This window comes from Anarrhichthys ocellatus, unplaced genomic scaffold, assembly GCF_004355925.1.
Source record: "Anarrhichthys ocellatus isolate YVR2014 unplaced genomic scaffold, GSC_Weel_1.0 scaffold4, whole genome shotgun sequence".
Taxonomy (NCBI): domain Eukaryota; kingdom Metazoa; phylum Chordata; class Actinopteri; order Perciformes; family Anarhichadidae; genus Anarrhichthys; species Anarrhichthys ocellatus.
In genome coordinates this window covers 5,344,497-5,364,874 of record NW_022280034.1, presented here as the reverse complement: position 1 = coordinate 5,364,874, position 20,378 = coordinate 5,344,497, and the positions used below count along the sequence as shown (strand labels likewise).

The 20,378-nt window shown below is 42.5% G+C and overlaps 3 protein-coding genes across 5 annotated transcripts in view; 1 reads left to right on the top strand and 2 right to left on the bottom strand.

Moving 5' to 3' along the window:
- entpd1 (ectonucleoside triphosphate diphosphohydrolase 1) overlaps window positions 1-3,790 on the top strand; it is a 13,463-nt gene extending 9,673 nt beyond the window's left edge. For all 3 annotated transcript variants that reach the window (XM_031843582.1, XM_031843581.1, XM_031843584.1), the window contains 6 exons: window positions 363-522; window positions 642-845; window positions 1,021-1,278; window positions 1,703-1,816; window positions 1,947-2,084; window positions 3,150-3,790. In XM_031843582.1, the coding sequence (XP_031699442.1) occupies window positions 363-522; window positions 642-845; window positions 1,021-1,278; window positions 1,703-1,816; window positions 1,947-2,084; window positions 3,150-3,356 (1,081 nt within the window). In that variant the 3' untranslated portion in view covers window positions 3,357-3,790. The remainder of the gene's footprint in view (window positions 1-362; window positions 523-641; window positions 846-1,020; window positions 1,279-1,702; window positions 1,817-1,946; window positions 2,085-3,149) is intronic.
- LOC116381432 (potassium channel subfamily K member 1-like) lies at window positions 3,283-8,634 on the bottom strand. The gene is made up of 3 exons (XM_031843585.1): window positions 8,155-8,634; window positions 6,012-6,416; window positions 3,283-5,313 (listed from the first exon to the last, which is right to left on the bottom strand). Exons 1-3 carry the CDS (start codon window positions 8,504-8,506, stop codon window positions 5,009-5,011), a joined length of 1,062 nt encoding a protein of 353 aa, XP_031699445.1. The 5' UTR covers window positions 8,507-8,634; the 3' UTR covers window positions 3,283-5,008.
- Window positions 8,635-9,524: 890 nt separating this feature from the next.
- LOC116381476 (thrombospondin-2-like) lies at window positions 9,525-19,659 on the bottom strand. Its single transcript, XM_031843681.1, has 20 exons — window positions 19,596-19,659; window positions 19,330-19,466; window positions 18,091-18,342; window positions 17,365-17,458; window positions 17,092-17,256; window positions 16,621-16,797; window positions 16,370-16,543; window positions 15,950-16,080; window positions 15,318-15,452; window positions 15,010-15,228; window positions 14,814-14,921; window positions 14,543-14,702; window positions 13,648-13,766; window positions 13,095-13,329; window positions 12,430-12,657; window positions 12,219-12,349; window positions 11,848-11,988; window positions 11,574-11,671; window positions 10,226-10,365; window positions 9,525-9,869 (listed from the first exon to the last, which is right to left on the bottom strand). The coding sequence occupies exons 1-20, from the start codon at window positions 19,657-19,659 to the stop codon at window positions 9,862-9,864; spliced, it is 2,916 nt and encodes a 971-aa protein (XP_031699541.1). The 3' UTR covers window positions 9,525-9,861.
- Between the last annotated feature and the right edge of the window lie 719 nt (window positions 19,660-20,378).

Sequence of the window (20,378 nt, the reverse complement as noted above, 5' to 3'; positions counted from 1 at the left end):
ACACACACACACACACACACACACACACACACACACACACACACACATCCCCGTAATCCATCATAAAACATGCGTCCACAAAAAGTAACACACCATGCGTTTTCATGCCGACACACTGACGTATCCTAAGCTTTCTCTCTATAACTGTGTTTGTGCTGGCAGTCGAAGTGTTACAATGTGTGGCCTCATGCCTGCTTTGTGATTTACCTCCACATGAACTTAACAGCCAAAGCACTATAGAGGGAATAACAGGAATATGTTACTTTCCGATCGATTATATACGTCTATTATTTATGGGCTGCTGCTGTAGTGATTTGAATTATGGATGTGAATTAGTCTAATGAATTTGTTGTTGTGTGCAGTATGGTGGACAGCGTGGCGTCAGACGACGTCTTTCAGGCCGTGGAGGGAGCCCTGCAAAAATTCCCCTTTTCCTATCAGGGAGCGAGGTTACTCAGCGGCCAGGAGGAGGGCGCCTTTGGCTGGGTCACAGTCAACTACTTGGATGACCGCCTCAAACAGGTCCGCATGTCTGCATGCATGTCCATGCAAGTTTGTCCACTTTTAAGCGTGTTTTCTGTGGATCAGTCAGCGTGCTCCTGCTACCCACGGATTTTAATGCCTTTCTGTTTCTGCTGCAGGGCTTGGAAACCACCGGGGCCCTTGACCTTGGCGGGGCCTCCACTCAGATTAGCTTTGTATCCGATAATTATGACGGCTCAGAGTCACCTAGCAACTCAGTCACCTTCCGGCTTTATGGAAATGACTATAACCTGTACACTCACAGCTTCCTGTGTTACGGGAAAGACCAAGCGCAACGATTGAAGCTGGCACGCCAGACTCAAGTAAATTATTTTCTCTGTTGACATTAATGATGTGTTCAAATCTAATCTAATCTGTGATCATTTGAGATTGAATCATCTTTAAGAGTGATATGAAATATGCAATAATGCTGAATTTAAATCTAATTAGCTTACTCTCTGCATCTCTTACGCCTCTCTATCGTGCTCTCTCTTCTAGTCAGGTCCAAATGCAGTAGCAGATCCTTGTTCCCACCCTGGGTACAATGCAACAAAGAAGTACTCTGTCCTCTATGACAGCCCCTGCGTGTCAGACAGGAAACCACAAAGAGCCCCTGCAACCTTCCACCACACCGGTACAGGAAACTTCCAACAATGCCAGGAAGTCGTTAAAAACGTCTTCAACTTTACTGACTGCAAATACAGCCACTGCTCTTTCAACGGGGTCTTCCAGCCAATATTGCAGGGAGGATTTGGGGTAATGTAACACAGTTATTGAGTTTTATTCATCATTACAAATAAAATATATGTTTTTCTCACTTATATGTAGCGGTATCGAGCCACGCAAATACTTTTTTTGTATTATTTTATCTATGTTTGAGATTCCTGCCACTGCATCACTATAATGTAGGTGAATGGCATTGCATTTGTGTTGCACATTGCATTTTTAACTTTAACTGAATAATCTAGACCTCACTGTAAGGACAGTTTTCCTTGTAACTACTTACTCCCAAAGAAATATTGAGAGTAACAAGAGATGTTGCTGTTGTTGATTTTGCACATGTACGTAATGTCTTAGTCAGTGAGAATAAAACATTTATAAACTGATTACTTTAGTTGCTCAAGATAACAGGATAAGTTAGATTTCCCTTTGCCTCATCTCTTCCTCCCTCTCACTGCAGGCTTTCTCTGCTTACTACTTTGTGATGGACTTCCTCAATCTGACTGATACAACCATCCCTCTGGAAGCTGTCAAGGAACAGCTAAAAGCCTACTGTGCTACTCCATGGGATCAGGTCGGGGCATATTTATGCATCGATTACAAGCACAAAACAAATGTCCAGCCATATTTATCTGCTTTCCTGTCTTAAATCCTGCAGAATGCCTCTACTTAATGATATCACTGCATTTAACCCGCTTGAACAGATAGTGCAGCAGCACCCAAAAGCAAAACAAAAGTATCTGGCTGAGTACTGTTTCTCTGGCACGTACATCCTCACCCTGCTGACAGAAGGATACAACTTCACCTCAGTGACCTACTCCAACATTAAATTCATTGAAAAGGTCAGTAGATCACCGTCCACTCCTTTCCTACCTCACACCTCAGAGCATTAACGCCCTATGGATGTGTGTGCCCTTGTACTTCTATAAGGACAAACATGAATAAATCCGAAAGAGGTCTGCAAACTACAAGAAGCCTACAGGTCGGATCTAACAGGAAGTAACTGTTTCTGTGGCTTCCTGTTTATTCTTTGTTGGCGGCTGAAAACTGTCCGACTTGACCGCAGTTTTTTGTCACCAGGCGATGTACACTTCATCTCGAAACGAGCTGACTTGTTCCATGAGACCAACAGGTCACAATTAACCAATAAGTATCCAGGCAGCAAAACCAACGTTTGTTATGATGACCGCAGAATCGTGCAAAGCAGCAACCAGAAACGTGATACAGTTGTCAAAAAACTTTATCACGTATGAACCCTTCTCATATGCAGTCTATGGTATGAACAGAGCAGTGAGAGGTGTTAATAGTTAGAAAAGCATAACAGACAATAAAACAGGAATTATTAAAATGTTTTACAAATAGATTATATTATAAATTAGTAGAATCAATATGATTTATTTAATATTGTGATTTATCACAGTAGTAAAAGCACAGCCAGCATGCACAATACCAGGACCCAGAAATTGAAGCTGAAAAATCTTCCAGGAAAAAGAAGTATAATCGGTGTGTATTTAGGTTTAGGTTAAAGTAAGTATTTTCTCTGTGGACTTGTATGATAAGAAAACAATTTGATTTCAGGTTAGGGTAAGGTTAGGTTGAACGGTCAAGGTTTCTTTTACCGTCTCCCTAAAGAGAAAATTGTATTGGATTACAGGAATTGCTGCATAAAATAACAAACATGTTATGTTCATGTCACCAGCAGAACATCATGTAGTGATGGTTAAGATAAGATTAGCAGCAAGAGAATGAAAATTGTCCAATCAAATTCTACTTTAGCATAAGTAAAAATATTTATGAAAGTATAAGTGAGTACCCCACACAGTACAGTGTAGCTCCAACCTGTACTGGCCTGCAGTACATCAATAAATGACAGTGATAGTTTTCCCGCTTCCCGTGTTTGTTTACAGATAAAAGGCAGCGATGCCGGCTGGACGCTGGGCTACATGTTGAATCTGACCAATATGATTCCAGCTGAGGCTGCTGACTCTCCCCCTCTGCCCCACGCCGGCTACGTCTCCATAGTCAGCATCATCGCAGTACTGATCTTCATCCTCTTCCTCTTCAGCTTGCGCCCTCTATGGCCCCGCTGCTCCAAACAGCAACAGATCGTATAGAAAACACGTGCGTGTGTGTGTGTGTGTGTGTGTGTACATACGATGTATGTACGAGTGACGGCAAGTGAGGGAATGTTTGTGAGAGCAAGTGTGTGTTGGTGTGTTCTACCAATTTTTGAATAACTCAACTTTACACTTTGCAACTTTTGTGGGGAGGTGAAAGGTCAACGTCTACTGCACATCAACAGTCCTGCAGCTCATGTGGATCCAATGACATTCCAGAAGGACAAATACTTCCTCTACTCTTTCTACAGAGTGAGTGTTGCTTATCCGGTTGAAGGACAGTTTTTGTGTGTTGTGTGGGTGTGTATGTATGAATTTGAATGGGTGGTTGAGTGTATGCGTACCTATATCAGTCTGCATGTGTCTTGAACTATGATGTGAATATGATACTGTAATGTATAAATAAATAAAATAACCCATGTTTATATAAAATGTTTGAATCGCTTGTCATTCGTAAAAATATAATCAATTAGAAAATGTTTAATGTTGCATGATTTATTTACATTTTATGCAGAAAGCTGATTGGATTTTATAAAAACTACCATGACAAAGTTTTGCTCTCGATTAAAAGTAGAAAATTGACAATGAAAACAGGAGCAAAATGATCTTTGGTAGACACATTATATCCTTTTATCTATTGTAATTTGAACCCATTTTTGTTTCATTAGCTCATGAGTGAAATAGATAATTTAAAAAAGCAACATGCTCCCTCACCCTCAGTTGTGACAATGACACATTCTTGCATAGTTAAATGTTTTATGAAACTTTCCCCTGAGCAGCATTAGAGATAAAATCCCAGTAGCAAAAAACTCAAGTAACTCTTTTGTGTATAAGATGCCAGTGCTGCCCTCTAGTGGTGAGAGGGCACACATTACATGATGATTACCACATTGAGATATATATTCAATGTCCAGTTTATGAGGTACAGTGTAAGACAACAGCCTCGCAATACATCTTCCATCTTCCCTTTATGGAAAGCATAATTTTTGTTGTTGTTGAAATAGTTTTAGAAAGACATTGATTCAACATTATGATAATTATGGAGGCTGCAGTTTGTGGTGCTGTTGAACTATTTTGCATTATACTGAGAGGTTTCTATTATTTTATCCACCCAATTCACATCAATAACCTTTTCTAGGAATCCTATCACATAATGTACAGTAGGCCAACTGATGGCAACGCCTGATTCCCCTCTAGTGCTGCTATTCATCTTCCAACAAGAAGGCAAATTTCCTATGCAAATACCACCATAGATTATACAAAGTGCTAAGAGCGGGTGTGAAATCCTCAAGAGCAAACTGTGCCACTTTGGAATTACGCATCAAGGCTTTGGCAGGAAGTGGAACCTTGTGGGGCTTCCCTCCGTTTGGGGGCCCAGCCCTTCCTCTGTGTCACAGATAGAGCTCTTATCTGCAGGGAATGGGAGCTACATGAGAAAACAATGCCATCCAGATAATCTGTGGGTGGTTCCTGCTGTGGCGCCACAAAACGTCTGTTGGTGTTGGCAATTGCAGAAAGTGATTAAGTGACCCAGCTTACACGTACATGTACACACAAGTGTGCTCAGGCTCCTTTTGACCTCATGCATAGACATTTCGAGGTCAAAGCCTGAGCAGTCATGATTTTGATTGCAATTTCCAGACAATCTGTCATCTCAGTTTGCTGTTGGCAGCAGATCCCGATGGTGGGGTGTAAGGCGTTGACTTGCTATCCAGCCGTAGGGACGCAGCCTGTTCCAACACAGAAGGGATGACCGGTAGGTGATCTGTGACGTGATTCGAGGGCTCGCTCTGCTCGTCGCTCAGGTGATCCTGGTCGATGATGTTGGTGGTCTCGGAGTCCAGCTCCCGAACTTTTTCTTGGTAGAACCTCTGTGCGAGATGTCTCATCTGGGGAAGCTCGTAGCACGTCTCCAGCACCACCAGCACAAACACCAAGCCCAGCAGCAAGTAGACTGGGAGAGCAAACACACACACACACAGACACAATGGAAGCATGACGAATCAAAGACCAGGGATTTATAAGATCACATCAAGGTTTGGTGATTACATAAAGGGTGTAGTAGCTTGCAGTCGTTGCTTTGTTTAACCTGTCAATCAGAAAAGCTAAAGTGGTAAAAGGTGGAAAACATGATGAACATATTACCAATGTGTAACAAAAAATGTCTTACTATTTCACTGTGTTTATTGTCATGTACCAAGCCAAATTCCTTTGTATGTGCAAACATACTTGGCAATAAACCGTTTCTGATATGCTGATATTCTGTTAGCATGCTGATGTTAGCCTTTAGCTCAAGGCACCGCTGGTACAGCCTCACAGAGCAGCTAGCACGGCTGCAGACTCTTCCTCTTGTTGCTTTTTCCCTGTGAAATACTGGATATTTTTTCTTCTCTGGGGCTCTAAAAATCATTCAGTTGAAACATGACAAGCCGTCTTCGGTTGAACGGCTTACAACTCATAGACTTATCCTGATTGAATTGGTCCCCATCCAACAAGGTTGGGAACCACTTGTCTGCAGGATGAGAATACGTAATAATGCTTGAAACCTTTTCCAAATCGATGGGTTAATGGTTTACGTTTTTCTTTTTCTTTTTGGAGATAAAAGGCTTCCACCTGTAAGCAAAGCACTACCTTCAGCCACCTTCCTCTCACCTGTAATGGCCAGCCTGTAGAGCTGTGGGTGTGGGTTGTCCTCTTTACTCTGGATCTCTCCGGGGACATAATCCCCGAGGCCAATGGTCGTCAGAGAGATGAAACAGAAATACAGAGACTCCAGAAAATCCCACTCCTTCTCCAGGCTGACTAAGATCCACGCAGGGATGATGAGGACTAGCAGGACCGTGATGATGGTAAGGCAGGCAGCATGTATGGCGGCTAGCTTTGATTTAGACATGGCCCATCGACGGTGGAAATAGGCCAATGGAAGTCGAGTCACCAGGACCATAATCCTCTGCACCACAACAGTGAGGAAGAAAAGGGTAACTGGGATGCCAAAGAGGGAGTAGAACATGCAGAAGGCCTTCCCTTCGTCTGAGAGAGGAACAGAGTGGCCATAACCTGAAAACACAGCAAAACATGCAGCCTTGCCTTAATTACAGGGGTGGAATAAGAGGTGGGATTATTCTCCAGGACACCCTGTGAAGCTCTACACACGTGTATAACAATAATTATTTATAGGAAAAAAAGCAAAGGCATTATTAACATTTGTAACCCCAGACTCGATAGTAGTGGTGTAACGGACACACGACAACGGCAACATCGGACATGTCCACACATATGAAGAGACACCATCCGGTCTGTCAGCGACGGGGACACTCCGGTGTAGAAAACAAAGGATTTCTAAATCTGGTTAAAATGCTTGAGCCACGCTACGAAATCCCCTCACGCACCCACTTCAGTGTGAAGCTTGTTCCAGGCCTCTAAGAGAAGGAAAAGACTGTGACCGCTTTCACCACGGCGGAGTGGAGATTCATAGTCCGGTGCTGCAGACACGCCCCCTCTGTGACAGTCACACAGGCACACACCTGGTGCAGGTGCTGACAGAAGTATCAGAGTGGAAGCTAGACCACCCAATAGTAATATCACTACAGAAAGGTCTACCCTCTCCCCAGGCAATGTAGATATTCTCATCTTTTTGAAAATAATGTCACAGTAATGGTAAACTTTATTGTCTATTTGAATGACATAACCTGACAGGAAGTAAACATAGACCCAAGTTGTTGCCAAGCAGTTCAGTGTAAACAGTGGAAGCTAGCTCACCGGCTGTTTCTTTCTTTCAATATTGATCAAAGGCTGAGGGTCTCAACATACCTCATGTTGCACTTAAACTTAACAGAATTCTTGAATGTTTTATTTTTATTTATTTATTTCATTTTGTTTCAAATTGGACATCTTCAATATTTTTGTTTTCATGTAAGACTATAGCCCAAAGTTCTTTTCTTTAAGTGTTCTTGAAGTTCTTTAATTAATAAATGGAAAGCAAAGTTATATTTGTCTCCTGCCCTTTTCTCTGTTGATCCGAACCGTGACCCGAACTGAACCGTGAGGTTTGTGATCCTTTGCACCCCTACTCCATAGTATACAATATAGTGTGAAACACATATTTCTTACGGGCTGTCAACATTAATAGCTGCAATGTAACCAAATGGATGAGGATAAACACAATGCTAAAGGGATTTTCCACAATCTGGCAAATCAAAAAGTTGTGAGAAAAGTTTTTTTGGTTACTGGTGTTTAAAGTATAAATGTCCCCATCCACTCTAAAGTGTCTTTTGTTTGTTGTAACTTCACTTTTGGCTCTTGGGCCTTCACGATGCAGAATGATGTGCAGAGTTTGACACCAGAAGCCGGTTTTCACAATCTTCTGCCAAGGGGGAACAGTTTATTTGTGCTCAGCTTAAATCAAATCAAGTTCAACATGTGTACATACAGTAGGCCTACATCAGCAGGATTGTTGGGCTATTCAACTTACACAAGAAGGGATCTTTAACCGAAGGAGGAGACGTCTTTAGTCTATAGAACTTTTGAAGCGGAAAATATCTGGAAAATATGTATATTTGAACATTCTTGATTGAGAGTAGGTGACATTTTAAGAAATTGAAAGAAGTATCTTAGAATTTTTCTTTCAGAAAAAAACATACAAGTGATTATTAAAAGCAGGGTAGCCTATTTTCATAAGCAGTAAGTTACCACAAAAGCCTTTGCATCTCGTGACTTATCAGAAAGTGCTGCCCAATAACAGGAAAAACCACAGTTTGGTGTCCACACCATACAGTTTTGTCTCCCTAGGCCTCACCTGTTGTGGTCAGCACGGTGCTGGTGAAGAACAGGGAGGACACGAAGTCCCAGTTCCGATTGGTGTTGTTACCCAGCACGGTCACTCCGTAATTACTGGCCTCTAGCGCGCGGGCCAGAAGCTCTTCCAGGCGCGCGTCGGACACACAGGTGTTATTGCTCAGGAAGTCCTGCCGGGCCGCCTTCAGCTCCTCACGGAGCTCCTGCTCGTAGGGCTGCTCGATGGCGGAGAAGATCCCGGCGCCGATTATGAGGTAAAGGATGTAACCGACAACCAGCAGCGCAAAATTCAGCGCGGACTGGTGTCGCTCCGCAAACCGAGCGCACCAGCTGTCTTTACAGCTGCGGACCATCCCTCCACTTCCCCCTTAACTCTTTAATGACACTTAATTAACAACAAAGCGCGCTTCAATTAAACAGACAGCAAGCCTGTTGTTTTTTAGCAGTGTCTTCTATCCTCTCTAACCAGTGGATGGCCACGTCTTCCTCATTCTTAATCTCATTGAGACGGGTGGTGACGTCACTATTTTACTGACCCAGGTGTGTGTGTGTGTGTGTGTGTGTGTGTCTTCCTGCACTCCCTCTCCAACCGGTTTATCAGGTTTAGTGTTTTGAGTCATGACAAAGAATTTATTTTAAGCTGAAGCTCAACTCAAGGTGAACTTTTTCAGGAGACAGATTTATTAGTGTAAAACAAAAAAAAGGTTTTAGTTTTACAGTTACACAAAACAGACGATGAAAGTGATGTAAGATAATTTAAAAAAAATAGAGCTGAAAAAGACAAGGAACCAAAACAATACAATGAATGAATTATTTATAAGGGATTTCATAATACGCATTTTCCTGAAATACATAGTTTGGGTTTCTTAACTTGTTCCAGGATGTTTAATCATTAATCTAATGGTATATTAAGAAGTTATCAATTGAATTTGTATTTCCTTTACCAAGTGGTAGCTACTAAGTTACTTGGACTTTACATAAGTGTTTCCATTTTCTGCTGCTGTGTACTTCAATTACAGAGGAAAACATTGTACTTTTTACATGCGTCTGACAGCTGAGGTTAAGATTTTACAGCAAACACTGACAGGGGCCATTCTGTACTGTCCTTTACGTTTTAATAATTTAATATACTTTGTTGACAATGGCCACCTCTGTACTTTTACTTAAGTTTGAACGCATGCATTTAATCATAATGGCGTATTTTTACTGTGTTTACTCCATAAATAAATTACTTCCGCTCATCATTTGTAGTTATTACTTTCACCACTAAGGGGCGCTGGAGACCACATTTCCATAATAGTGTGTGAAATATAACTCCTCAGAAAAGAAAAACAATTGAAAAAAAAAGCGTTTTATTGATAAGTTACCACCAGACATTTGCACAGTGCTTCTCTACTTACGCCATCATGTATATATCCAGCCATCAATCCCTTTCATATCTGGCAATAAATAATTATTTACAACCATTAGCAAATAAAAAAGCCAAGAGAAGTTACAATCAGATGCTGTCTGAGTCTTACAATACAATACCGTCGCATAAAAAGCTGATAGATTGATGATGACTAACTGGTAGTTTTAGCCTTTGCCCAGCCGCGGCTATCAGTTAGTCACCTGGTTTCTCTCTCTCAGTTGTATTAAGAATTTCTGAAATCAACGTGGATCTCTGGTGGGTTGTTGAAGAGCTTCCTGAATATCACACGAAAATAATTCAGTTATCTGAGGAGGAAAAGAAGAAAAACAGGTCACAGATATCGGAGGCACACTTTATTTTTTTGAAGATAAACTGTTTTTTAAACGCTGGAGGACAGAGGCACACCGATCAGATGCACTTTAGACTTCTACTCCACCAAAATTCAGAGGGCAATATTGCACTTTTTACCACAATCATTCACATCAACACACAATCACATTTGATGTCTTTAAAAAAAAAAAAAAAAAAGTTATTATATATTTCTTGTTCAAATAGTTTGGCATCAATATTGTAGTCATATTATAATCTATAATAATGTGACATTGTGCTTTTACTTATGGGTCTGAGTACTTCTTCCAGATGTTCTGACAGGATTTCTTACCTCTGCACTCGTATCTGAGGTCTGAGAAGAGGACGTGTTCCTGAGAGAAGACAAACAGCCCCAGCCTGCCTCCAGCCAGCGTGTGGTCGTAAACCGCCCCAGAGTCGGATAAAATCCCCGTGCCCTCGTACACCACCACCCTGCAACACAACAAAGCCAACATCACCATGTGGATAACTTTTTTTATATAAACGTTCTAACTAACATACATTTTGTTATTTCTGCATGTATTTTCCTTCTGGTTCCATATTTGAACATTTATTGCTGAAGAAAACTGCGAACATGACGTCAAACGGAGCTATATTTAAAGCAGTTACAACAGAGCTGCGTAGTGACAATATATCAATGTGAGTTTGTCCTTCACAAACAAAGAGCAGGAGCCTCTCTTCAGTCTCACATTCAATAATCAGTTAGAACCCAGAATGCAACACAGCCTTGCTTGCATCTCCTGAGAGAAACTTATTTAAGAGTATTTCTGTTATTTGACCAACTGGGTTTGGCACGTCACAGTTTTGCTCTCTTTCCTCTCATTTTTGTCAGCTTAAAAAAACCTCACTGTAGCACTGATGATGTAGATCCTCTCTCCATTTGCACATAAACAGCACAAAGTCCATTAATGTGAATCTTAACTTAAATAGAAGTAGCTGTGGCAGGTTGAGGAGAACCGAAAACAACAAAGAAAGTAAGAATTACGCTGTTATCATAAAATAACTTGGAGATTGATGATATCCTCGAGCGCAAGCACATCTGTGGGGGATTTTTTTGTTCTTCAAAAAGCTGGCACTAAATGTGATTTTCACAAATTTAAGAAATTATTCACCAGATTGCATGCTTCACCAAATAAATTACATTAACCGAACTGGTACTGACTGAGTCCCAAATGTGGGACTTAAAAGACAACACCAGTGTCTTTGCATGTTTGCTGCGAATGAGGTATTTCACTTGGGAGGAGCTGTTGTTCCTCTCAGGAAGACCACACACCTTGGTGGTTTCCTTAATCATAATCCAGCTGTGGTTTATGACAGCTAACATGAAAATATATAAATTCATGTTCCAGGGAGGAGATGCAACCAAGAGAGTAATACTTTAACTCAAAACATCTACAGGTTTGTATCTTAAATGTCCTGTTTGTGATCCTTGCCTATAGAAATACATACAACCACTGTATTTAACAGAGAAATGTTTTCCAGGTAATAATGACAAAACACAAAGGAAAAAGAGTAATTTCTGCACAACTGCTGGATATCTTTGGGCTATTCTCATTCAGGAATCTTTCTTGAATAAATCTAACCACTGTTAGATCCTCCAGTGATAAGAAATGACACGTTATATGATGATGTCTTTGTACCTGATGAACCCAGTCTTGGGTCTGTGGATGAGGTGCATGCGGTAGGCTGTGTAGTCCTTCCAGCCAATTTTATTGGGATCATGCCACAATGTTCTGACCTAAAACAGACACACACACAGATCTCAGGGGGGAGAAAGAAAGCTGAACTTGAGTATCTGATATTTACTGAGCCGGTGTTGAAGGTTGTTTTAGAGAAGGTCTATCTGTTCGAACAAGACATTTAGTGTGATTTATGACGGGCACAAAATAAGGAGCCAAAGTGACTGATTCATGCCTGGTGTCTGGTGTTCCCCGTGTGCCACAGGGCATTGCGTAGATACTCTCCTGGTCCTGTGGTGGAGTTGACCAGTTTAATGGAGACTCCCGCTGTGCCAAAAGCTTTGGACGGCTTTTTCTCCCAGTAGGCCTGAGACACCTGCTCTCATGGAAAGAGAGAAAGAATGCGGAGGATAAAAGTGAGGAACGTCACCGCACAGTCTTTTTATTTCATGCACTTTTTGTTGCCAGTGAGAATTGTAATTTAAAAAGTTTTAGTGCATAGAAGAGACATTTTAAGGAGACTATGGTCAAAGAGATATTTGAAGATGTATAAAGATGGGTAGAAGTTTTGATCATCAATGTCATGTGGCCGCATTCAAACCTCACCTGTTTCCACATGACAACATAGAAGCGTCGACTGGACTGGTAGGCGAACACAATGCCTGCGTAGTCGTCATCTCGGTTGGTATTCACATAAAATGTCGCACTGAAGTCCACTGCACTGAACTTGTCATATCCTGTTTGAACAAAAGGATATTAGTATTAATATACAATACTCTTTTAGGGGTTAAGTGTTCTTTTTGGGGTTTTTTCTCACCTAAAGCGATGCCAGGGTCCGAGTTGGCCGTCTGCAGCAGCTCGGTGCCTTGGCTGCGGATCACCCAGAGAGGCTCAGACTGCGTGGTGCCTTTAGGGTCCAACAAAACAACCTGAAACTTCCTGAAGTCTGTAGACCCGATATCCTGGTTCAGTGGACATGGATCCAGCGCATCTGGAATACTGTCATTGTCAAAGTCATCAAAGCATGCATCTCCGCTCTCATCACCTGCAAGAGAGAAGAATTAGAGATATGATTCCCTGGAGTCATTTTTATCAAGAAGGAGAAAAAAAAAACTGGAAGAGTTAATGTGCAAATGTGAGTAACTCTTGTATGATGGTGGATGAATTAAAGAATCTTTTATTTATGATTAATTACACGACTGAGAGCCATAACCTGTTTGTGTTGATGTCCAACATTAACATGACCTAGATTCACTGGAAACATTCTGGACTGATTTTAATGCATGGCTGCAAAACCCATCTATAACAAATCGTACAAAATATATTTCTCATGCGACAGCAAATGTATCAGCATTTTACTACATCTGCAGAGATATTCTCAGTTATACTGATTCATTTTTAGAAGTTGTTATAGGTGCTTTTGTTTGTTTTGTATAAATGTCCCGCCTAAATATTAGAAATTAAAATAGTAGAAACACCGACCATCAGAGTCCAGCTGGTCCCTGTTTGGCACTAGTCTGCAGTTGTCCCGGTCATCGGGGATACCATCGTTGTCATCATCATGGTCACAGACGTCTCCCTTCCCGTCCTTGTCGTGGTCGGCCTGGTTGCTGTTGGCAATGTAGGGACAGTTGTCCATAGAGTTTTGGTGGCCGTCCTCATCGATGTCCTCGTTGTCGTCACACATGTCCCCCACCAAGTCGCTGTCAGAGTCAAGCTGCAGACACACACAAGATATGTTTGAACGCTCTTAAATCACACGTTTACCTCCACCAGCACACCGACTCTCTGCACAGACCTCCAAGATTTCCTTTTTATGTATTTAAAAGAAAAATCATCCATCCTCCTGATTTATTGCAAGTGCCACTAATAAATTGTTAGAATGGATTTGTTGGATCCCTGTGGTAAAATATGCACCTCATTCCAGATGTTCTGTGAGGCAACGCTGCCACCATCAATATGAAAAATATCTTTTTTTTTTTTCCCCCAGCAGATATATGTGTGCTTTTAAGCATTTGTGGGTTTGTTTGGGAACCTGCAGTGGGTTGTGCAGAAGGGGACAGTTGTCACACTGGTCTCCAACACCATCCAGGTCTGTGTCCCTCTGGTCAGTGTTGTAGACGAAGGGACAGTTGTCCCGGTCATTCAGAACCTCTGGAGAAAGACACACACACACACACACACACGCCAGATAAATGGCATGCCGTTTGGCTTTTAACCCTCTATTACACATAAAAACAAAACACAAAGAGCACTATAAATCAGGACAATGTTTGGGGTGAAATATGTAGTATTGCATTTATATTTAAAGTGTAACTTAACACTAAATCCACTTTTAACACAAGATCTTTGAAAGACCTCCTGAATGTGTCATATTAAGAGGATATTGAGCTATTGAACAGAAGACAGTAAGAACATAGAAGTAGCCGTGTTACTGAGGGCAACTGAGAGTTATAGTCGACAAGCTAATGTCAAGCTAGCAGTTCAGACGGCTCCGAACAGTCGTCTTGGCCGTCAGTGAAGGTGAAGACTCAGGGTTATAGATGGATACATAAAAGATATTTTTGCTCATAGATCCCCATGGAAAGTGACAACAAAACCAATCGATTGAATTGAATCAAAAAAATTAATAATAATGGCCTTAACTAAGCCAACAAAAAGTGACTCAATGTATTCCTCTTGTTTTTGGAAGCATTGGAACAAATGTCTCTATGTCTTTTAATCACTGTGGATTTGTGAACTGCAATGATTATACCTCGGTGCTGGCGTCATCTTATTGTATCTATTCATTCTTTGTTTATATGGACCGATATGTCTGAAATAAAGTTGAATTGAACTGATTATTTGAGCTACCTGTCGGTGCATAATTATGGAGTTCTGTAATAGTTGGATAAAGTAAGTGCATGTTCCAGGCCTGGCGTTGCTCTTACCATCTCCATCAATGTCAATGCTGCAGGCGTCTCCCTCTCCATTGTCATCCGTGTCTGCCTGCAGCGGGTTGCTATCAAACGGACAGTTATCACAGCGGTCCCCGACCCCGTCTCTGTCGGAGTCAAACTGCCGGGGGTTGTACACCAGCGGGCAGTTGTCCTGTGCCAAACACACACACATTAGATCACACACACACACGGGATGTGAATATTTGCAGGTTTTAAGAAAGTTACTCCTAAAAGTTACTCCTCATCTGAGCCACAGTCTCACCCTCTCATCTATGATGTCGTCGTTGTCGTCATCGGGGTCACAGGCGTCTCCCTGTCCGTCTTTGTCCAGGTCTTCCTGTCCAGAGTTTGGTAGTGTGGGGCAATTATCCTGCAGCCAATCACAACTCAGCTTAGTGAAATCCCTTCCAATCAGAACACAGCATAGCAGATCAAGATTTTGTTTGTTATTATTTTACCTTTTGACAGTGATAGGTTGCATTCTGCTTGCAGGTTAATCTGGTGTTGGGCCAGCCGTCCAGATCAGAGTCTTCAGCACACAGGAAGCCGTCGCCAGCGAACCCGACAGCGCACACACATTTGTACAAAACCTCAGACGCCAGGCCCAGGTACACACACTTAGCATACATGTGGCAGGCATGTGTGTTGTCTTTGCAAGGATTGTATGGCTCGCACACCTACAACAAAAACAAATATTTGAGAATACAAAGAGAGGAGAAGTACTTCACACGAAAGTAAAAGTATATTTAAAGAGGAGAACACGTGCCTGCCTGGTTTTCTGGGCCTCCTGCAGTCCGAGGCCGTACGGCTGGGTGCCTTTATAGCGAGGAGGACAGGGCAGACAGTAGAAGCCGGGGTCTGTGTTTACACACTCTGTGACACACACGCTCTTCACTTCACACTGCAGAGATAGAGGGATTAACCATGCTCAGCATATCAAACACCAACAGTAAATACAAAGGTGTGACAGCTGATGTGTACAGGGTCAGACTAGACAAGATTTACTTCTTTCGACATGGACACCATGTCTGGTTCGGTGATCCAGTGCCTTCAGTTACAGGCTGGAGGTTGAACTCTGACCCATTAAAGCTCTTACAATCATGCATGATGTGCAAAGGTGATTAAGTAGGACCATAGAGAAACTTCTAAAAAAATAACTGTACAACTTGGGATTGGACGATACATTATTTTACCATGGATTTGCGATAACAAACACTCCCTAAACACTGGGCAATTTGAGTTTTAATTCTATTTTGAATATTATCGGGATAATGACATGACATTTTCATATCGCCCCATGCCAAGTTACAATCTCAGGTGTCAGTGCATATCGTAGATGTTGTCACACTAGGCCATTGAGGTTAAGAGTTTAACTGCGCACCGATGAGTGATTATTACCTCGTTCTCATCTTCACAGTGAGTGCCGTTTCCATTTAAACCCAACGGACAACGTCCACACTCCCATGATCCATCGCTGTGTGATGTGCATTCCACTCCAGGGAAACATGGATTTGAGAGCAAACATGCATCTGGAAAAAGCACACAAATGTGCATATCAAGGCAAGGAACAGTCCAAGATCACATTTATATTTGAAAAATGTGTCTGTCCCGTCCTGAGCCTCGATAATTGAATAAAGGCAGAAGAATCGCTGTGGGATATTATTTTTTAATCCTTTCTTTGTTTGAAAATATGAATCATCCAATAAAAAATGATGAGGTTTTGCATGTATGTGAGGCTTAGCCTACTTATTGGATAATATCTGCTTACACAGTTAGATGTAGCTACAGCCTGAGGATTGTGGACTGGGTTCAGTTTACCTATAGGACATGGTTGTTTGTTACATGCTTCATAGTCCACAGCGTCTCCAGCACAAGGCTTGCCACCGTGCTGAGGTGCCGGGTTCAAACACTCCTGCTGGCGACTTGTAAGACCTCCGCCACACGACTCTGAGCACAGTGACCACTCAGTCCAGCTTGTCCAGCCTCCAGGAACTACACACAAACACATTGTTTACCTGTAAGCCAGCTAAGTACCACAGTGCAGTGTGTATGTGTATGCGTAAACTCACCGGGGCAGAGCGTATTGTTGCATGGCTGTTTCTCCCTGGCGCTGCCCGTGCACCCTCTGCCCCCCTTCTGTGGCGGAGGGTTGTTGCAGAGACGAACCCGTGTGATGCTGCCATGTCCACATGTGGTTGTACACGTAGACCAAGGAGACCAAAGGCTCCAGTTCCTGTCAGGACGCACTAAATATGAAACAAGCACATAAAGATTGTAAAAAGTCCAGGGTTTTTTTGCACAAAAGTCTGAGCAGAATTCAACACAGACCACCACCACCACGGCACCACACTGTGTATACAACAATATGTTTCCAATTATGATTCCAATCTCTAAAATCTATTTATCTGAAGTTCCACACTTTGGTGCTCTTTCGTGGAATATTCAATTTGTTCCCTCGGACCGGCCAATCAATCACAAAAAAACAAAACAAATTAGACTGAGGACGTGTGACAGATGAGACATGCAGAGTGATGTCCTACCCTTGCGGTCACACTTCATCGGCATGCAGCTGCGGGTTTGGACTGACGGGCCGGCACAGGACGGCTTGATGTCATTGCATGATCGGCCCCTTTGCTGCCCTCCACGTCCACAGGTGACCGAACAGTGGGTCCACTCAGACCACGGGGACCAGCCGCTTTCATTATCTTTAAAACCACGCACACACATACACCGTCGGTATGCCTTTGTCAAATGTTGTGCTCTTTACACACGTTGTCAGCTCTAAATCATAGTTGCAGACAAACAACACTCACTGAGACAGACAGGGCAGCACTCTCCTTCGATAAAGGATGGATAGATGCAGGATACAGGAGCGCAAGACACCTGCTGACACACCACCTTTCCATCCTACTCAAGGTGAGAAAGATATACACACACGTTCAGCATTTTAAACAATAGCATCTGCCAAACCGTGTTAGTTTGAGCCAGATGTTTTGCTAAATGCCAGTCCTTGCAGATTAATGATGAATAGTATGCTGTCATGGCTCATAGTTTGGCTACTCCCTCAATCCATCCTTGATAAAACTAATGACATTCTATGAAGAGAAACTGGCATGAAACAGAGTGGAGGATGAAGCAAGCATGAAATACCGGAGACTAACAAAGGCGGCTCTGAAAATAAATGAAACCACATTGGATACAAGTGAAACGTACCGTAAGTATCTCCCACACTAGTGAGTAGATTTTTAAGGAATTGTGGAAAATATGCTCACTCGCTTTCTTGCCAAGAGTTAGATCTGATACCGCTCTGGAGGGTGGGATCAATCTTCTCATCAATATTACAGCCGTAGGATTCTTTGACTTTTTTTGTTCCAGGATTTTAACAGTCAAAGTCAAACCTTGAGACTTAATGTTATGACTTTCAAATCCCAAGCAAGTCATGCTTCAGTCTGTTGTCTATCAACGAGACTTGCATGGCACTCTCCCAGCAAACACTTCACTACTAATATTTCAGAGTGCAACAGTAGTTCAACACTGACCTGGCAAACACAGAAGGTGCAGCTGTCAACCTCCCAGTCCTCCCCCTGCTCGTACACCCGTCCATCCTGCATACACCAGATCTCCCCGACTCTGTCAAGATCATTGATGTCACCGCTGCCACCGCTGAGGCTGCTCCTGCTCCTGCTCCTGATCCTGTTGCTGCTGCTGCTGCTTTTCCAGTTTCTGCTGTTGTTGCTGCTGTTATTGCTCAGCTCAGCCAAAGATATCCGCATCTCTCCATTTTCTTTTGACTGAGAATCCAAAAACAGAAAAATCATTATCAGAACTACATTTTCTATGTAAGAGTCTATATTTTGGCTGGTATTGTTTTCCCCTTGTGAGTCTGTGTGTGTCATCAAGGTAAACGTGGTCCTGGAGACACCTACTGTAGCGGGAACTACCACAGAAGAGGCTTTGAGTACTCTGCCAGGTGTTTCTATATGTGGACAGATTTTGTCATTGCGATAGCATCAGAACCACGCAGGATGCAGTCACGAAACTTTACAGGTGTGTAGTTGAGATCAAAATGAAGACAGAGTTCGAAGATGGGTGTGGTCTGACCAAAGGCGCCAGAAGCAGGGGGGTAAGATGTGGGGAAGGGGCCATTGCCCCCCACCCTTGGCCTGATTTGGCGTTCCAGCTGGTGTCATCCCATCACAATATGGTCTCTAGTGTATCAAGATTTGACCTTTATTAGTATACAGAGATCTGTTGTATGTAAGTAGATTGGCAGCTGAGTTGAGTATAGCAGCCAACATTTTAAGTCTGATGGTATTCTTTCTGCATGCTTTTTCCCCCTCAAAAATCACCAGGACATTTACCACAAACCACAGGGCTCCCTGCCAGAAAAAAAGATGTTGCTGCTTGTTCCATTTGCTCTGGAAGAAGAGCTACTCTCGGTTGGTCTTGTCACGCAAATTTCCCATAAAACTCAACCCCGTCAAATACAATTTAAAGCACATTGAAGACACTGGTAGACTTTGACAGTGCTTTCTGTAATTGTTTATTCAATCACTAAAAATGAGAACAATGCTTTACTGATGTTAAAATGTTACACGTAACACCTTTATTGGGCATTTTAAAAATCTCCATAAAATTTTCTAAAATGTTTTTCAGCTCAAATCCAATTTCCTGGTCATGCCATATCAAAAATAAACGTAGCATCAGAGAGGTAACATTAACAAAAAATGCCCAACATGCAGATGATACATGCGCATTGGTGTATTTGTGTGTCTTACTACTCTCTCCAGGTCTTCAAGCAGGTTACTGGTCACAATACGCAGGCCGTGGATCTCGGTGAGCAAGCCCACCAGCTCCACGCATGGATGACGACAGACTTCTGACGACACATTGTCGACCTTTGCACCACCCACACCTGTAAAGGAGGCACAAGCATGTGTGAAGTCTGTGGTAGGTTTTATACTTAAGTTAATGATGGAGAAAAAGAGGTGAGGAAACTGTATTTGTGCATATATTTGATTGCATTTTATACTGTGTGTGGTACCTGAACACACAGCTGCTGCAGAGAGGAATATCAAAAGCCAGGGGAAACCTCTCAGCGGACTCATTCCTGTACACGCATAAATCACATACGCAGTCACAATGAAATACACCACCTATACTGCTACACAACTACACAATACAAGCAGGACTGCTGCCAAGGAGATATAAGAAGAAGAAAAAGAAGATAAAGAGGGAATTAACCTTGCATACCTGCGTATGTTCCTCGCTGTTCAGCCATTCTCCACGATTAGAAATCACGGCTGGTTGTCTCATCCACGCTGCAGCTCCACAGGGGCTTTGATGGAATGTCTGTCTCCTCGTCTTCTTCCTTATTTCCTTGTCTCCTTTTCACCGGACTGAGGCTTATCAGCACAGCTTCCCCAGTAGTCCAAAAGAAATAGGTTGGAAAGAGGTTGTTGAGAGGGAAGTCTGAGTGAAGAACATGCAGACAGCTCAGTTAGTTCTGTAGAAAGTTCTAATATGGTTAGGTATTTGTTTGAGAGTGAGAGTGTGTGTATGTGTGTGTGCATGTGTGTGTGTGTGTGTGAGAGGCAGGAGCCATATATTACCCGTCTGTCTGGCGATGAACTGGGCTGCATATCTCCCAGCGAGAAACCCAGCTGGATGGAAGAAACTTGTGTGTGTGTGTGTGTGTAGATGCAGGTTTCCCAAACACAGCACTTACACTCTTCACTCTCCAAACTAAGACACACACGAAAACATGCACTCGCACGTTGACACACACACACACACACACACACACACACACACACACACACACACA